Source organism: Trematomus bernacchii, unplaced genomic scaffold (genome assembly GCF_902827165.1).
Source record: "Trematomus bernacchii unplaced genomic scaffold, fTreBer1.1, whole genome shotgun sequence".
Classification (NCBI taxonomy): Eukaryota; Metazoa; Chordata; class Actinopteri; order Perciformes; family Nototheniidae; genus Trematomus; species Trematomus bernacchii.
This window is the reverse complement of record NW_022987739.1, coordinates 5,905,907-5,924,372: the sequence shown is the minus strand read 5'-3', so window position 1 is coordinate 5,924,372 and position 18,466 is coordinate 5,905,907. Positions and strand designations below refer to the sequence as shown.

The following is an 18,466-nucleotide window of genomic DNA, read 5'->3' as shown; positions in this document are numbered from 1 at the left end:
TTCTCTGCTCCATGTCTCTCGTCTCACACCCACCCAGCTCTCCGTCTGCAGGTGAGTTAGAGCCTGGACTCAGTCAGATGGATAATTCAGTCGCCTGTCCTCATCTCTGCTCTCACAGCCCCCTCCATCCTCCCGCCAGCTCCTTCTCCAGACCCCCGGGCCATATGTCTAGCCACTGGCTTCTCAGCATCAGACACAATTATTCACTTGGTTGGCCCTGGCAACCACACCCTGATCCTAGTTGACCCAATCCCGACTCACAGTAACTTTCAGCCCCTCTTCGACCAGCTGTGTATGAATAAAGTTTATTTTATGAGGCTAAAACATCATATTTGTACATGTGGTTTTCTCTTTTAGCTCTCTAATAGCTCTCCAGTTTCTTTCTATGATTCAGTTTCAGTTTAAAAAATAAAAGACATTAAATATAGGTTAAAATATGCAAAGTGTCAGGTCATCCCGTCTTTATGGGAACCCCCCCAGGCCTCCTGTCCCACTGCCCTACTTTCTCGCGCTGGCCCCCCATGTAGGGGCTCCTTCGGCTCTGTGTCTGCCTCACAGGGTCACCCCAAAAAAGAACACACACTTCTCATGAACACAACACAGATTTTCATGCATGTGCGCACTCTCTCATAACTTAATTACTTCAGAGTAAATGCCTGAAGCCTTTATCTGTCCATAACAGGGCACTCCAAAGTCCCATAAACAAATCAGCAAAGCTGCTTCAGTGTTGAACTGTGTGTAATATTAAGCATTATGTGTGTGTGTGTGTGTGTGTGTGTGTGTGTGTGTGTGTGTGTGTGTGTGTGTTTGTGTGACAGGTGAGCTGGCAGCAGGTTATTTATAGTGCGGTGCCAAACTGAGTGATTTTGGTGATTACATCTTCACAGCTTTTCCATCCATTAATGGGGTCACACGAATAATAAGGGCGCATGACGGAGCTGAGTCTTTATGTGTTTCTGTTAACAGTGGAAAGGACCAAGACATGTGTGTATCATATTATATATTTGAATCAGAATATAAAAAAATGATGTGAGCTGTCATAAATTCCCAGAATGTCTTACATTAGTTAATGTCTAAAAAGCAGCTCTAGGATCCCCTTTTCAATCTGTTCAGTTAATAAAGCAAAGACTAATTCAAATTAATTGATTAAACTGAGATGTGTGCAATTATGGAAACAACATTGTCTATTTTAATGTGTTATTATTATGCATCAGATCTACAGTAAGTGCATTTAATACTCTTGCGTCTTCTATGTTTCCTGTATAAGACTACATGACAATGACATGGCATATAGAGTTGTACATTTAGAACTTGTTGCACATTAACAATCAGGTAAAACAACATTGTGTTTTACCTGGCTTCAGGTGAAGGCTGTGGAACGGAGATGGTGGGCTCACTGTCGTGTCTCTTCAGCTCCACCTCCACTGTGATGGTCTGCTGATCCTCCTCACGCACGCGCATCTCCTCCTGGGTCCTGAACACAAGCAAACACACATGAAACAACGCACACAGAGGAAATGAAACACGTGTGGAAAAACAAACACGGCCACTTCTTAGCAACAAGGAGAATGGGCCTTCACATAAACACACCAACAGGCTGACCTCACATTTTCTCCTCGACACCCACCACACCCAGAAATGTCTAATGCTGGGAAAACATGAAGCTAGCAACCCACACAGCTCTGTAAAAACAGCTCTGTTAATCCTGCTCAAAAAGGTTTATGATGTGAAAGCAGCATTGATGCTCCAGACTCACCTCCCGTCGTGGCTGAGAGACTGGGTGTGCCTCCTGCAGACAGAGGACAGTGTCAGTTACAGCTGTACATGACAACAGCAGCAGCTAGCTGACAAGGAACCTGCTGCTGTGGCTGAGGAGACTCTCACAGGAGCACCTACTGACACTATAGTGGTCATTTATTCTCAGTTTCAATTGCATTTTAAGGGTTTTAATGAGGTTGATGCAGCAAAATAATGATTCATTTGCGGAAGGTAGACTCAAAATACAGGTAGAACATCTCTGGAAATAATTTACACAGAATAAGGAAAGATAATCATACATTTCAGTTCAGCTATCGAAGACTTTGTCAATATGTTGCTTCAACAATAAAGTAATATCAAAGGCAATGTCAACTGTACTTGCATACAACGTGTCAGAAAAAGCATTTATCTTATTGTACGGTTTGCTTAGTGTGTGTGTGTGTGTGTGTGTGTGTGTGTGTGTGTGTGTGTGTGTGTGTGTGTGTGTGTGTGAGCACCTGTATCGGGGGTGCTCGGCGGTGTCACAGGGGGATCTCTCGGGGATGGACAGAGAGGTGGTGGAAGAGAGAGTGGTGGCAATAGACGCTGTGGTGGCCTCTTCAAACGAGGGAGGAGTGCATGGAAGATGGTCTGCTCGGCCTGGAGGAGAAGAGAAAGAGAGACACACACATATAGATATGAGTGTATATAACTTTGAGATTATTTATTTCACCTTTTTATTTTCAGGTATTATGTTGTGTATCATATTTCTTCTTGACTTTTTTTTTTATCTAGTGTTATATTTATGATTAACCATGACATTTTTAGTCTATTTTTCAAACTGTAAAGCACCTCATGCTGCATTTATTGTGTAAAAGGAGGCATGAAGTGCTGTAGTGCCTGTCTTGCCCTATGATTCCAATGACACCAGCTAACAGGCCAGTTGTTTTCCAAAGGTTCGAACGATCAGAAGTTGTTTTGTTTAAAAAGGGGCAGAATATACCTTCCAGAACAACATTTTACTCATCCAAACTCAAACAACTGATGTTTCCTATTTTCTTTATTTGGTTATCCTCCCTGCACTACAACTCTGTATACAGATGTGATTTACCTTCATCCTCCAGCGTGGGGAAGCTGCGAGCTCCTCTCAGGTCGTAGATGTTCTCGTCTCTCTCAGACGGCAGCTGGCTGGCTGACCAGGCGGCACCGGGGCCGATACACTTAGGCACCGACAACGACACGCGACCCTTCTTAGATGGAGAGGACTTCAGAGCTGAGGGGCAATGCACATTGACACCTTCAATAACTTGGTAAACATGGGAAAGCACATTTCACTTTGTTATTTCTGGGCTGGGTGCAAATGGGAAATTCCACACAGATTAAAACAAATCATAGCACCGGACTCTTTACATATATCAATGTACTGTTTCAGCAGATGTATTTGACCTGTTAATCAATAGCAATGTGTTGAGGCTGCAGTACAATACAAACGTTTAAATTGTCAGTTGAAGTAAAAACGCAAAGAATTAAAAATGAAAATATCACATCTGCCCTCGGGCCTCCACAACAAATACTTATTTGTGTGTTCGTTAATCTTTGGAAGGAGATGAAAACGAACTGCACAAGGATCAAATGGATGTTTGACTCTCACATGACACGAGGCAGCACCTAATAAGGCAGGTGGGTAGCAACTGTATCTGATTTCCTGTCAAGGCTCGGCTGTAAAAGAGACAAAAGCCTAGCATCTGACATTTGCGTCTGAGCTCTTCTCACCCAGCCCTCGTCTTGACTATGTAAGGCAGTGTGTGGATGTAAATTGAACTCACAGGAGCTCTTCTTGAAAACGTTGCTGCTCATGAACTTGAAGAACCTGTCGGCGTAGAAGCCTGGCCGGTGGACAGACACGGTGTCCTGAGGGAGAGACAGAGACATTAAGGAGACATTAGTGCACAGATAAAATGAGCCAACCATTGCTAATTGGAGATTAAACTGTCTATTAGTCCCTTTAGTTTTCCACACCAGGAATTATCAGTTAAAACGACCAGGCAGAGCAAACCGTTGAAAAAGTCAGAAAATATTTAGACTAGTTCTGTCAGGATAACTATGGCCTTATGGTATGGTATACAGTCCGAACATGATTTTGATTATTTAATCCGACCTTTTGTTTACATACATTCATTTTAACATAAGAATGTCACCAACATGTACCCTACCAGAATAAGACTTGCTCATTCTTAAAAGCAGACCCTGTGAGTCCATTTTATTTATTGTTTTTTTAATTATCTTTCTTAATACATTTTATTTGATTTAGAATAGAATTTAGGATATTTTATATTCTTAGGAAATAAAACGTAATTGATCTTTGCTTTTTAATGCTTTTATATTGTCATGATATCAGTGGTATAGAATGGTATTGAAAGACAATATATAGTCCAAACAAAAGTCGTTTTTGTGACAGGTTGCAGTCAGATCAGAGTACAGACACGTCTCTTCATTATTCATGCTGCAGCGGAGTGAGATCACACTGCCGGCAGACTGACAGATGACACTTGGTGTTTGGTTTAGACTGACAGAAGGAAGGAGGGATGGAGGAGAGTGAGAAAGTGAAGGCTTGGTCGTTATAATTTGCATTACCAGACTCCACCATGAGTAACATCTGAACGCATTCACCTCACGGAGGCAACCACAGAGAGAGCAGCGAACCTCAGCAGTGACGCACAGGAGGCTGAGCAGGGCTTCTGCTCGCTCCACATATATCTTGTTTTAGCGTATTATTGTGTTTCAGAGTCGGAGACAGGAGTGAGTAAGGAGAGAGCGCGGAGAGATTGATGACTGCCTCTATCTTGAGAAAACAATCTGGTGATGATGTACAGTGTAAACCCACTATAGGTAAAGAGATGTGAGGTGCTTTTCCATCACCTCTTATAAATACCAAGGGGTTTTCTGAAATGCTTTGCAAGCTTCAGTTACATTTATGCAACCAAGACTATGACACATATTATAAAATGTTCTGGTATGAGCTGCCAATCCTTCTGGATGACGTATTTTTTGTTTGTGAATTGTTTCTGATTTGTTGATAATAAACTATTTGCGTGATGTTAAATGTGTTGCATGCACATACAATTCAAAATGGAAAGAGGGATTTAAAAGAAAAAACCACATACAGTCATTCATATAAATATGCGTGCACACTTTTAATTCAATTGTTCAAATGTATGCATGTCATCAAGAAAGTGTGCTACCTTTTCTGTGTGTCTCTCTCTCTACGTTTCTTAAATAAAGGCTGACTCATAAATAAATAAATAATTCAAATTAAATAAAGGAAATGTAATTTAAAACAAGGAAAAACTCAAGTCATCTTATCTTTATGACACTAATAGAAAAATAATGAGAATGAGCGTATATTGAGTGCAACATTATAGTTAAATACGAGCTCAATAAAAGGCAAATGTGTCTTTTGATAGGCATTTCATTCCCATTTAAGTAACCTATAGCTCTGGTTAGAGCTGACGTCTAATAAGATGTAATACACCTACTACTGGGCCCGCAGGATATTGATGAGTTTAGTCTTGCAAGTTAAAAGAAAGTTCACACATACTGGAGGAGACAAGCTGCCAGAGATACACAGACAAAGATTTTAAAAGAAAGGAAGATCCAAAAACAGAAATGCTTGAGGCCGTTGTCTGATGCCTCGCTAAATGTAACCTGTTGATATTGTTGTGTAATCTCCTAAGGGAGGGCCCGAATGTGTGTAAATAAAACGATTCACACAGTATGCGGTCGGATGAAAAGAGTCAAGATCAAAATAATAACCATTTTGTTAACTGAAGAGTCAGTGTCTTTCACTGAAATATGGATGAGTATGATTTAATGTATTAGTGTGTTTATCTGTGTGTTTACGAAACTTACCCCGTCATGAACCAAAGCCTTCCATGTGTGCTCCAGTTTCTTGATTAGCCTGCAGAAAGAGAGAGGAGAGAAACAAAGTTTAACGCAGTGATGTTATAAATGTCATATAGTATAGGCCAAGAACATTAAATGTGTTGTCTGAAGTGATGGAGTTTATTTGGAGCACGGCTGCTACAGAAGACAGGCACAGTGTGTACATATAGTTCTCTGATGAAAATCTCCAGCCTGTCGCACTGGAAGATGTGCAGCTGATGACGTTTAATCTCATGACTACTGTGATGCTCACCTGTAGGACTGCAGGATGTCGATGATTCCAACGTAGAGAAGAAGTCTCTCTCCTTTTCCATTCCAAGCTGGGATACCGCCCATCCTGCAATGAGAATGAATAAATAAAGTTTAAATAAAAAGTATGTAAACCTGCTACAGTGTCACATTTCTATCCTACAAGACGAGAAGACAAAAGATTTTCAGCAAACAAATTCAGCACAAGCTAAACTAAAATCTTAGTGTTAACACTGTACACATGCTAAAAATACAAATATTCATTGTTTCGTTCTAAAATATTGCTCGGGGGTTTACTATTAAAAACTTGAAGCAACTTAATAGTCATATAAAGCAATGAAAGTGTGTGGGGAAGTGTAAACAATGAAAGTAAATAAAACAGTTTAACGAGAAGAGTTTGAAAAAGCTTTTCTGGAAAAGTTAAAGTGGTGAGGAATGAGAGTGTAAGCACTGAGTTTGACGAAAAAGAGCAACGGATAAAGTTTATTATCTTACTACATGTATTCAACGTAGGGCTGTGCGATTATGGCAAAAATCATAATCACGATTATTTTGGTCAATAATTGATATCACGATTATTAAATACGATTATTCATGACTTTGAAAACATCCATTTATTGAACTTTCAAATACAAATATTAATTTGAACAGTATCTTTTTAACTGTTGATTTCCCTGAACGTATAATTCAACTGAAAAACCAATAAAAAAATTAATAAAAAAATTATACATTTATATCTACATTTAAATAAATAATATCAAAATAATAAATACCAATAAACAAGATCAACAAATATTTTGGAGCGCACTTCAACAAGCTACTAAACATATATAAATATGATAAATACAAATAAATTAGATCAAATATGTTGCAGTGCACTGTCACAACCTAGCAAAGCAAAATAATCTTTTTTTTCTATTATGTTGTTTTCGTAATTGTGGCAAGCGAAAATCGTAATTGATTAATTGCACAGCCCTAATTCAACGTTATTTATTCTTAGTGCTATGGCATGAAAGTGCAAGTTTAGTAGGGGTGTTGAAATTCATCGTTTCTACGATGCATCGCGATGCGGACGTGGATGATTCTGCATCGATGCAGTGACAGAACATAATCGATTATAGCGTAGTAGCGTGGCTTCCTGATTTTCCGGCCGCGGCTTTACAATAAAGTTGTTTTTTCTGTCACTTGAATATCAAATCGGTCGGTGACGCAGAGATCAGGGAACAGACGTGACAGCGGCACCAAACACGGAGCAGTCTGCTTTATCCACAAACACAATCACCAGTCCAGAACCAACAGCAGAAGGACCCGCTCTGAATCACTCCGTGTCACTGCGGCTCAGACACAAGGATTTATGTTTTTAGTTTGGTGGATTTAGAGAAGTCTTGGATTGCAGAGTATGAATGTCCTCTTGCTATTTTCAGACGATATATACGTGTGTAAAGTTTGTGAAGGCAGGAGGAAAAAAGCTTCCGCGATCACCGTCTCCTCTGTTCCTCCAAACCCCGCCCCCTCCCTGAAAATAATGAGTGACAGGCTGATAATAACCTGATAGACACTTTATTATTCACTTAATCACTGATTGAGATATGATGAAGCTAATGTAACAGTAAGACAGAGAATGTAAGTGTGCACCCACATGCAGTATTTTTGTTTTTATATGCTGTTGTAAATACTCCTGTTGTCTGCTGTGTTCAGACTCAAGTCCTGTGTGTGATGCCACATTCAGGACATTCAGTGTCCTTTCTTTAACAGAAGACGTTGCTAGAAGCTGCAGTAAGACTGCAGAAGCATTAGTTTTTTGTTTTTGAGGATGGAACAACTTCACACACAGATATAGGAATGCTAGACCTATACAATTGATTTATTTTGGTTTATAAATTAATGTCAAGACATTTATGTTATTGATTTCTGAAGCACTTTCTAAATAATGTACATAATAATGTATTTACTGCATGTATTCATTGATGAAAAAGAAGCCATGTGCAGTAATATAGAAAATTGAGGATGCAACGCATTGGTATGAATCGTGATGCATCGGGAAATCGAATCGAATCGAATCGGTGACAGGATAATCGTAATCGAATCGAATCGTGAGACCAGTGAAGATGCACAGCCCTAAAGTCTAGTAGATGCACTCCCCCCTTTTATTCAGTGTCACATTTATCACTCGGCTCTCTTGCCACAGCCTCTTTGACTCACGTGTCGTCGGTGTCGATGGTCCCCCCGCAGGCCGCCCCCCCCTGGATGGACTCCATGGCGGTGGAGTACAGGGCCTTCTGCTGGGCCACGGGCCTCTTCTCATCGCTCTCGCCCTGGGAGCCCTCCATCTGCCTCTCCCTCTCCGCCTGGTCCATGTTGTGAACCCCGAGCAGCAGACTGTAGTCCATGATCTTAAAGCTCTCCAGCACCTGAGCAGAGGACAGGAAGTGAGCGGTGACTGACGGACACGTGACGTATAAAGCTTTTATCTAGAGTGCATAACAGTGTCAGCACCAGGGGGAATGAGGACAGGAGTCATGGAGCTATACAGAGTGATGCACACACTAATTAACTATGCATAAGATAGCCAGTGTGAGCATATACTCCAAACAAGAACGTGCACTGAGAAGGTTATTACGAGGTGGTGATTTAAGAGACAAGGGCAGGCCGGCCACCACTGCAGACCCCTTATTAAACACAGTGCTGTAACAAAGCTCTAATTTATAGCGAGGGACCCTGGGAATGCCAAGCACTCTCGTAAATAGCTTTTGTTTCTTTCACTGTCTTCTTCAATCCAAACTCCCTCCCTTCTCCTCTTTTATTAAAAGGTAATAAAGGTAACACTTTACATTTATAATTATCGCTTTGTATTGCCAAGGAGTGAAAGGATTATAACGTAACTCACACTTGTTACCTTCCTTTGACTTTCTTGGTTGCCTAGAACAGCCTGTGGACTGATTTCTATGTAAAGGCCTTGGGATGCTTTCATCACAAATATAACTCATTGCTATTAGTTTGACTCACATTGCTAATTGCAGTATGATTTGTGATATTAAAGACTCTTTAATAGCGGATGATCATTCAGCGTTATTGAGATATATGAATACTCTTCACGTTATTACTAAAAATCATCAAATAATATGATAATCTGTACCAAACAAAGATTTTGTATTAAGTCTGTAAAACATTACTCACTTTTTACTCACTTATTTTGCCTTTACCAAAATTGGGTTAACTGTGGATACTGCACTAGCCAATATTGTGGATTTCCTACCAATTTCGATTAAATGTGTAGCCCTAATGATGACTGAGGTTCCCTTAAAGGTGCTAGTACCAAAGATTTCCTAAAACTTCTAAATAGTATCTTTGAACAAGGCCCCATAATATCCTGGTTATTCCAGCACGTTTCCATTTCTTTTTTATTGAATTTCTACCCTTGTTTCTTTTCCTTTGAGACTCAGCCTTAGGGTATAACTTTATCCTTCCTTCAAACAGGCTTATAATTTTCCGCTAAACTTGACTGCCTAGGATCTCCCTCCCTCTCACTGAAGGATCTCTCTCTCCTAGGCTCCTTCTCCCTCCTTCTGTCCATGTCTCTTGCCTGTCTATCTAAGCTTAGATACAATAGAAGTGGTTCCAGTGAAGAGCCTGAACACAGCTGCTGTTTGTGTCTCCGTCCCCTCACTCACCAGGCAGTCTCTCTGTAAGGTCTTCACCAGCGCGTTGTAAGTGTCCTGGTCCAGCATCAGACCCTCCAGCAGGTTTTGCATGAAGTCCAAGTCTTTGAAAGTGGGCCTGGCCTTCTCTCTTTCCTTCTTGGATGCTCGCCTCTTGTAGGTGGAGCCCTTCAGGTCGTATTTGAGGTGCATGCGAACTACGCGGGGAAGGACGTTGTTCATCACCACCAAGCGGATGTTCTTCCCGCCCGACTGGACACAGTAGAGGCCGAAGAACTTGGGCAGCAAAGTGCGAGGGTTCTGATTCAAGTTCTGGAGAAGAGTGAAGGAGAAGAAGAGAAATCATAAGGCCTTTAAAAGGTTCATAAATGTTTTTTTTGCTGCTGACAGGATTTAGAAGCAGGACATTTGAGGGAATTGTTTAAAGGAATTCAATTGTGCGAAGAAGCTGTCAGGGTCACCACAAATTGTAATACGTTTTACAGAATTACATTTTTACAAACACCCAAGGCCAAGATGTGCATTTTTTTTAGACTTTGCACAAGTAGAAAATGTTGGCACTGTAATGTAAAATATCTGAAAGACGCTATTTTTTGGCGAACAAAGACAGAAAGGAAAATATAACAGGACCAGGATCCCGACACATCATTTTTTCATGGGACCTTTAAGGGTTAAAAAATACATGAGCAAAAGGAAAGGTGATACATGTTCTGCAAATAGTTTATTTATAAACACTACTTAATGCTCAGTGTACACAAACTGTCAACCCAGTTATTCATATGATTGCCCCAGGAAGTTTACATAACAGACAACAAACTTGAGTCAAGACCTCACTATGAAATAAAGAAGTGGTGATGCTTAAACTGTCATTTCATTTTCACTGTTATCAACTGTTTGGGATTTAGGAAGGCATTAGGCTTGCAAAAATCAAGTAACACAATTATCCTAAATTTGTAAAAAATGTTTCATACATGATTCTGCATTTTTACACTTCAAGAATCCCCCATCAATCACCAATCCGTGCTGAATAAACCAATCTCAACTAAGAGGTTACACTGTCTGGGGGCTCAGTTAAAAACCTGCTTTGACCTTGGGACCTGGGCCAGCTCGTTTCCATTAGAGGAATGAGGGGGAAGATGAAGAGAGAGTGGTCCACAAAGCCATAACAGAAAGCATTTAGGAGCAGATATGAGGAGGAAAAAAAGAGGAAACGGCAGAGGAGAGATGAAGGATGAATGTGGACATATGGCTAAAAGGCTCAGCACTTGTGTAAGTGACCTTCAGATTAGAGGAACTGGGGAAGAGAGAGCAGAAAATGAAAAAGAGAGATTGCAGAAAGACAGAGAGAGAGAGAGAGAGAGAGAGAGAGAGAGAGAGAGAGAGAGAGAGAGAGAGAGAGAGAGAGAGAGAGAGAGAGAGAAAGAGCATCCTCTGCCCTCAGCCACACATGACCCTTCTGTCAATGTTAAGAGGGCAGAGCAGTGACGAACCAACATCAAAGACACGTGAGGGAGATGAGCAAATATGAGCATGAAAGGCTGGAGAAGGAGTGGATTAAAACACGACGCAGAGACATTAAGAGAAATAAATTCAAACGTGAGAGGAGATGGAAAGCCTTGGCACATAATAGAAGGGCTAATACACAGACGGGAGAGAAGTGTCAGCGGTGGAGTCTGTTACATCACTGCGATCTGTATGCTGCCCAGAGCCACACTCCTCAGCCAGTCAGCTGGGGAAGACATGAGCCGCTCCACCAATGACTGCTGCGCGTTGTGTTTGCTACGAATACAGATGAGCCAGTTCCAATGAAACGTTTTGCGGTGACATGTGCAGCAGTTTTTTTGTTCTGTACATCCTGGTTGATGTTTATGTAAGAATTGTATCCATGGACATAATGTTTTAATGGTTTTCTACTCCGTTTATCTTGGCGTGGGTTTGATTTGTCCATCTGTGTTATCTGCCTCTTTTGCCATAATCCACCTGCTCTGGCCTCGGGCTACAGCCATCTTGCGTGAGCCTGAATATCTCTGTTTTCATTAAACCTCTTTCTCAGACCAATCATTCGTGCCAATGTTCTTCAGAGCATTTCAGGCCACCGGAAAAGGTCACAGTGAAAGCGCTGAGCCTTTATTGCAAATTCCTGCACTGGTCTTTGGCCACGGCTATTGGCACGGGAATAAACACAAGACTGATGGCTGTGAACCTCAAAAGGCTGGGATAGTAGCATGGACATACATGGAGCTGTTGTTGGTTGAGTTCATTCAGAATGAGCCAGCGGACTATGTTGTGGGGGGCAAGTCAGGCTCTGTTAGTCTTATGTGAAACACACCGGCCAGTCTCTTATGAAACCGCATGGCCCCAGGTTTCAGTCGGATATGATAGAGTTGTTATGTCTGCTGTATTTGAAAAGGGTGTCATGCTCGGAGGAGAGATTTCCAGGGTCTTACATAAACCTGAGATCTAAAAATAAAAGTCAAAATGAGAACATCAGAGCTGGAGGTCAGCAATTTAATGAGAAAGCAAAGGGTGCGTGTGTGCAGCGGCCTCTTTGGCCCGAAATACACGAACGTTGCCCGGCTTCTCCACCTTTGGTGCAGTGTGTATGATCTGTGTGTTCACTTCATGTACCTAGATAACTCGCTGCGATACAGTTTATTTGATTTCGTTTTCTTTTCACCTACCTTTTACATAACATGACATGACATGTGCTTTTTTCCACATACACACACTTTGCTTACCATGTAGTATCCAGGCAACAGTTTCTGTAAGAATTCAGCCTCCTTGTGCATCACAGTCTTGATGATGAACTCGTCGTCCCTCGTGAGATAGAAGACCGAGCCACTCGCCCCGGGATTGGACAACTCGATCAGAGGCTCATTACACAGGGAGTACTACACACACACACACACACACACACACACACACACACACACACACACACACACACACACACACACACACACACACACACACACACACACACACACACACACACACACACACACACACACACACACACACACACACACACACACACACACACACACACACACACACACACACACACACACACACACACACACACACACACACACACACACACACACACACACACACACACACACACACACACACACACACACACACACACACACACACACACACACACACACACGAGAGAAACGCCGGTTAAATCTTTGAACATCGTATAAAATGACAGCACTTATACGGAAGACAGTTTAAACCAAATCATTTTAAAATTACTTTTCCATGTGGACAAGACTTTTGAATGACCTAACCCACATTTAGCGAGGGCCTGAATGATTTTTCCCTACTTTTTGCTAATAAGGAAGAGAGACAAAGGTTAACATTGATTGAAGGTGGTACTACACTTTTGTTGTAGTCTGTGACGTCATTGGGCCCATATGAACAATTTCCCCATTGACTTACACTGGCAGAGACATCTGTTAACCAGTGGATACTTTTCCCTTTTTTAGCTAAATCAACTCCCCAGTACGAACACTTTTATAGCCCTTATTTGAATCTTTAGGGTCTAAAAGTTGTAAAATGCTGTATCCAGTTCTCTTTATACATCATGGTCAGAACAGAGGCAATGAACAGTCTGACAAATATTTTCCCTCACTCTTATTTTCCCCTCACAGATGAAGCCAAATGCTCCCAGTGTGTCGACACGGGCTGCAGCACTAGCTGTTTTCAATGGACAACACAAGGTAGAGAACAGCAATGAAAAGAAGGGCTTTTTATTTTTGCAGAAACTCATAAAATGTAGGACAATATGCCTGTTGTTTCTGAACCTTTTCCTTCACATATGCAGTAATACAAATGTTGCTTTCAGCGCTGACAATGAGCTCCTTTTAAAAATACCTGTGATCAAACACAAATAGCAAATGAAGCTTTCAGCACTCGCATAACACTTTTAATGATGGACAGCAGCAGAAGGAAACAGACGTGTTACAGCCCCAAGCTTTCCTCAGCGTTTCGCAGATATTTGTGGGATTTATGGATCAAACACAAACTGCAAGTTGAAACAAATATGCACTAATAAATTAAAGATCAAAAAAATAATAATGTGTCACACACTAGCACACTTATCATGTGCAGAAGCACTTAGAGTTAAACATTATGGCAGAATTATGAAAATAACTGATGGTGGAAAGTGGATTCACAGTGCATGGTGAAGTAGAAAAGAGTTAGCTAATATATATTAGACACATTAAGATGTCAAATAATGACTGCTTTTTAGTTTTCGCTCTTTTAATACACACATCAAACTCCCGCTTAAATGACGGATAGCTCGGCTAATTATCTTGTTCTCTTCCCTCGGCTGCTTAAAAGCAAGTAATGACAGACATCAGTTTTCAAAAAAGCGAAGCCGCCTCTGCCTCTGTTTTGCTAATGGAAAACTTTCAGGAAAAAAAACCTCTCTGTGTCGCCTCACATTTAATTTCAATGTTTTTTCAATGCTGTGTTTGAATTTTTAACATCAAACACAGCTGAACAGGGATAGAGAAAAGGTGTGGAAGCGAGATGGCTGAATGGAAATGGGAAAATGCACTCACAGAGGCAGGTAAAAGGATGTAATCATAATTTCTTTTAAATTAGGATGGATAATTTAACAGACAGGAAAGTCTGTATGTCATTAAACAGTAATGATAAAGTAAGGTTGCAAAATGTAAGGGAAAAACATATTCACAATGTTATCTTGTGGTATCTTTTGGTATCTGGTGGTAGCCAATAAACATTGGCTACAGAAGGAGAAATAGATGATATAAATAATGCATTGTTAAACAACTGTTTGCTCCCTAAACACTAAATCATGACTACTTGTGCAAATATGATTTGAATCACTAAATCCCAAGAGTGGCCGTTAGTCAAATAATTGATTGGTCCATTGGCATTCGAAAACGATTTAATCATATGTGTCATTTTTAGCCACAATGCAAAAAGATCACTGGTTCCAGCCTCCCCAATGTGATTTAATGATTTATTTGGTTTATATGATGCTTAAAGGTGGGGTAGGTAAGTTTGAGAAACCGGCTCGAGATCGCTAGAATTTGAAAATACACAACCGGAGAAAATCTGCCACTTCCTTATAGAGCCCCTCCTCCAACACACACGAACGCGCACATGACCAATGAGGGCACGAGATAAGTTTGTGCACAGATGGAAGGCTGACAGGCAGGTAGGCCATCCAGTTATTTTAGCCGGGCCGGCTCAGATGATTGGTCGTGCTTTTTACAGTACTACGGCTTCCACAGATGACATTTTTTTATGGATTTTTTGTCAAAGCACTTCAGATATTCATTGCTATCGGGATGTTAAGAGCATTCCATGGAATATAACAAAAAGTGTATCTCGAGCCGGTTTCTCAAACTTACCTACCCTACCTTTAACTAAATATCTTTGGGTTTAAAACTGTTGGTTCAATAATACAATTCACAGTATTACATCACCTTGGGCTGTGGGATATTAAAATGCACATTTGTCATGATAAAGACAGATTTGCAGATTCATCGATAATTTACAAAAAACATTAAAAAAGACCTTGAGATGAGGCTGATTATAAAGATTATTTATACATTAGGTAAATGCATACATAGTTCCAGTATGTCTATTGTATGTGTATTGCTTTGGTGCCGTTTATGTGAGAGCTCTTACAGGGCAATAATTCAGTCTCGTTATTCTGCATGTTTAGCAGTCATTTCCTACACACACCCTGGTTACACCCAAAGCAGCGTCTATGCCAAACATATTCCACACAAGTGTATAAATGAGAACATAGTCCCCGAATGCTCCACCCAAACACCTCCTGAGGACTTCCATGGGAAACCCCTTTAAAAGGTACACTAATGTGTTGGTTAGAGGTGTATAAATAATACCTTAAAGTTAGCTACACGACGCGTGTAAAGTGAGATTGGGATGAAATTCTTAAATGATATGCCACAACAAGGGGTCTCTAAATCAGGTAGCGAGGTAAAACCCTGGATCTTAGTTTTTACCTGAGTTAACACGGCAGCGAAGCTCTAATTAAGGATTCTGTCCATCATTTATGCCAATTAGAACCCCCTCTCCCCCTAAGGTAAGGCATTACTAATGTTAGGACGGGCGGCTAAACACTTAATAAGCAAGTACGTCAACATGGACTAACAAGGATAAACAAAGAGATTCTGTTTTGTCATACCTACAGCAAAACGTCAGTGTAACCAGACTTAAACTCTTAGACAATGAGTCTGGTAGCAAGATGTAAATAACATGCAAATCCCCAGATGGCTCGAGCTGACTATGTTGATGAGTGACCACAGACTGACCGAGAGAGATGTCAGGCAGGATGTGGTGTTTCAACGTGGCTGACGAACCGATGCATTAAAGATATGTGCGATATGAGAGACCCAGAAACACTGACTGAGCAATGTATGTATATTGTGGTAGACTGCCGAAGGCCCAGCAGTGAATCATGCAGCCTCCAGGTCCTGCACACTGATGAGGGGAGACAAGCTGCAGACCTCCTCTCTCCCTCCTCCCCTCTGCTCTCTTTAAGCTGTTTCAAGGCGTCTTGCTCTCATTGTTCCCCTTTTAGCTCTCTAAGCCTTATCTGCAGTTCTCATCTTTATGAATACCGTCCTTATTAATTTGTATTTCATTGTCTTTTCCTTGGCTTGGCTGCCTTTCCTTTCTCCCTACATTCCTCTTTATTGCGCTCTCTTTCTCCCTGTTCAATTCTAATCCTCTGATTGGAGCTGATACAAAGCTCCAACTGATGTTAGCAGTTCAATTAACAACATAACAACCATCATTGTGCATTTATTTTTCATCTTGTACCATATATTTTAAAGAATGTCTAGCATCCAAGGGGTAAGAATCCTCTTTAATTCATTCAGCAACACAGTAAAAGTAAAATCTTACCAGGTAGTCATCCGGCCTGATGCCGAACAATTCTCTGAAGTAGCGAAAGGCCACAGGAGCGTAGGTTTTAAAGCGGAAGTCTGGGAAGTGGTGAGCTGGAGTGAGGTTGCTGCCTTCACTGAAATACAACATAAGACAAGAAGACATCAATTACATTCATGTTTTAAGTGAACATCAAGGAAGGTTAAGAACATAATGCAGCATACTTAATATTGTATAATACTTCGTATGTGCATTGGAAACATGCTGCATGTATTCCGTTTTTTAAGTGTTTGGCTGCTTTAGAAACCTGGGGAAAAAGATGCTCTCCACCACGTAGAAGTCCTGCATCAACACATCCCTCTCAGGCTTGGAGCTCAGGTTGCCCACTGTGTAACCGATGCCCAGCTGGATGGCTCCTTTCAAGGCTGAGGATGTGGTCTGTGGAGCGAGGGAGGCAGAGGTGAGTGAAATACTTACCCCTTCTTTAAGGCTGGTTTCGTTAAAGAAAACATGACACCAGTATCAACACCAGTAACCCTAAAGTGATACAGATACAAATAAAGTAGTTCATTCAATACTTTTTTCCACTTCATTGGTACCCATCATGTGAAGGGAAGCATTCGGTATCTCCCCATATAAATATTTAAACTGTTCATAAGAATTTAAAATATTTCCTGGCATCCTCAGCAGACTGAATGACCAACATGAAATACACAGACATTGATTTCACCAAAGCACAGACTGTATGGGTTATAGCTTTAATTAAATAACTCCTGAGGTGATTGTAGTAATTTATTTCTAGATCTGGTACATAAAGGATCAAATGACTGGAAAATACCACTTAAATTGGTTATTTCGGTCGATAGCTCCATTTGGAGTAGATCATTTTTAGACAGTAAAATGAGCTCTCTGCTTTACCTTCTTGTAAGTAGTTTCCCCTGATGCATCGACTCCTCTGTGGCCAATCTTCTTCCCCTGACCAGGCTGGCCTGAGGACGAGGGCATCTGGGGGGACAAAGACAGAGAGACTTGTGTTACACAGGTTGATTTGCATCTGGTTATTAACATTTATATTTCTGCAGAGTGACACAGAAGAGCTCATTAAAAAGAAAATCTCCAAATGATCTTATTAACTGATTTTCAGAGTAGACCAGGTGCTCAGTTTGAAGCAAAATGCTCACTTGGTTTCTCTGTTCTAAGGATCTTTACTTAGTGTATCCTTTCCTACTTCATCATTCTAACTCAAATGAGATGCGATAACATGTGTAAAGTATGAAGGTCTGATAGCACCGTTTGTAAGCTTATCTAAATTAAGAAAAAAGTTGCAATGGTAGAAGCTGTTCATTGAGCTTTTTGGTTTGAAACGAGCTGTGCCATACATCAAAAGGATGCTTTAAAGTACAGTGCAGTAGCTGAAGCGCTTGATGGATGGGATTTATTAAATTAGCAGGATTAATATAAAATGTGCTACATTGTCTAGCAAAGACCGAAAAAACTAAAGCAATATTTAAATACTCTCTTGCAATTCTTGTAGGCTGTTATAAATGTTGTGTCAGCCTTTGAGCACTAGTCGAGGGTAATTATTTACAGTTAATATTTATTGACACAAATATAACTTGCATCAGATCCTCAGATCAAACCTTCGAGGGCGAGTGGTTTCATACGTGTCTGGTTAAAACCAAAGCACTACTTGTTATTGATGTGGAGATTAAAAAGGAACTAAAAAGAGAAGCGTTATGATCACAGGGACAGATGGTCGCTCACCTCGGTGATGAAGGCTTTTCTAGCAGCAGCATCTGAGAGAGAGACAGGAAGAAGGAGAGAGACAGGGATGATTGTGTTAGTCGCTCGGAGACAGAAAGGCTCCATTACTCAACATCATTAGTGCTCTACTGTATATACCACAGGGTGGATGCAGCGGTGCAACATTATGTAATAACAGTGTCAAACACAAGTAGGGGCCTGTCAGCGAG

At 40.9% G+C, this 18,466-nt stretch overlaps 1 protein-coding gene across 3 annotated transcripts in view; it reads right to left on the bottom strand.

The window, feature by feature from the left end:
• Window positions 1-18,466, bottom strand: part of pip5k1ca (phosphatidylinositol-4-phosphate 5-kinase, type I, gamma a) — a 45,202-nt gene that overhangs the window by 10,462 nt on the left and 16,274 nt on the right. For all 3 annotated transcript variants that reach the window (XM_034147662.1, XM_034147661.1, XM_034147665.1), the window contains exons 2-15: window positions 18,258-18,289; window positions 17,412-17,498; window positions 16,801-16,931; window positions 16,512-16,629; window positions 12,326-12,478; window positions 9,600-9,899; window positions 8,131-8,339; window positions 5,933-6,016; window positions 5,647-5,695; window positions 3,564-3,648; window positions 2,849-3,010; window positions 2,256-2,397; window positions 1,757-1,789; window positions 1,355-1,474 (exon numbers count right to left, since the gene is read on the bottom strand). In XM_034147662.1, the coding sequence (XP_034003553.1) occupies window positions 1,355-1,474; window positions 1,757-1,789; window positions 2,256-2,397; window positions 2,849-3,010; window positions 3,564-3,648; window positions 5,647-5,695; window positions 5,933-6,016; window positions 8,131-8,339; window positions 9,600-9,899; window positions 12,326-12,478; window positions 16,512-16,629; window positions 16,801-16,931; window positions 17,412-17,498; window positions 18,258-18,289 (1,705 nt within the window). The remainder of the gene's footprint in view (window positions 1-1,354; window positions 1,475-1,756; window positions 1,790-2,255; window positions 2,398-2,848; window positions 3,011-3,563; window positions 3,649-5,646; window positions 5,696-5,932; window positions 6,017-8,130; window positions 8,340-9,599; window positions 9,900-12,325; window positions 12,479-16,511; window positions 16,630-16,800; window positions 16,932-17,411; window positions 17,499-18,257; window positions 18,290-18,466) is intronic.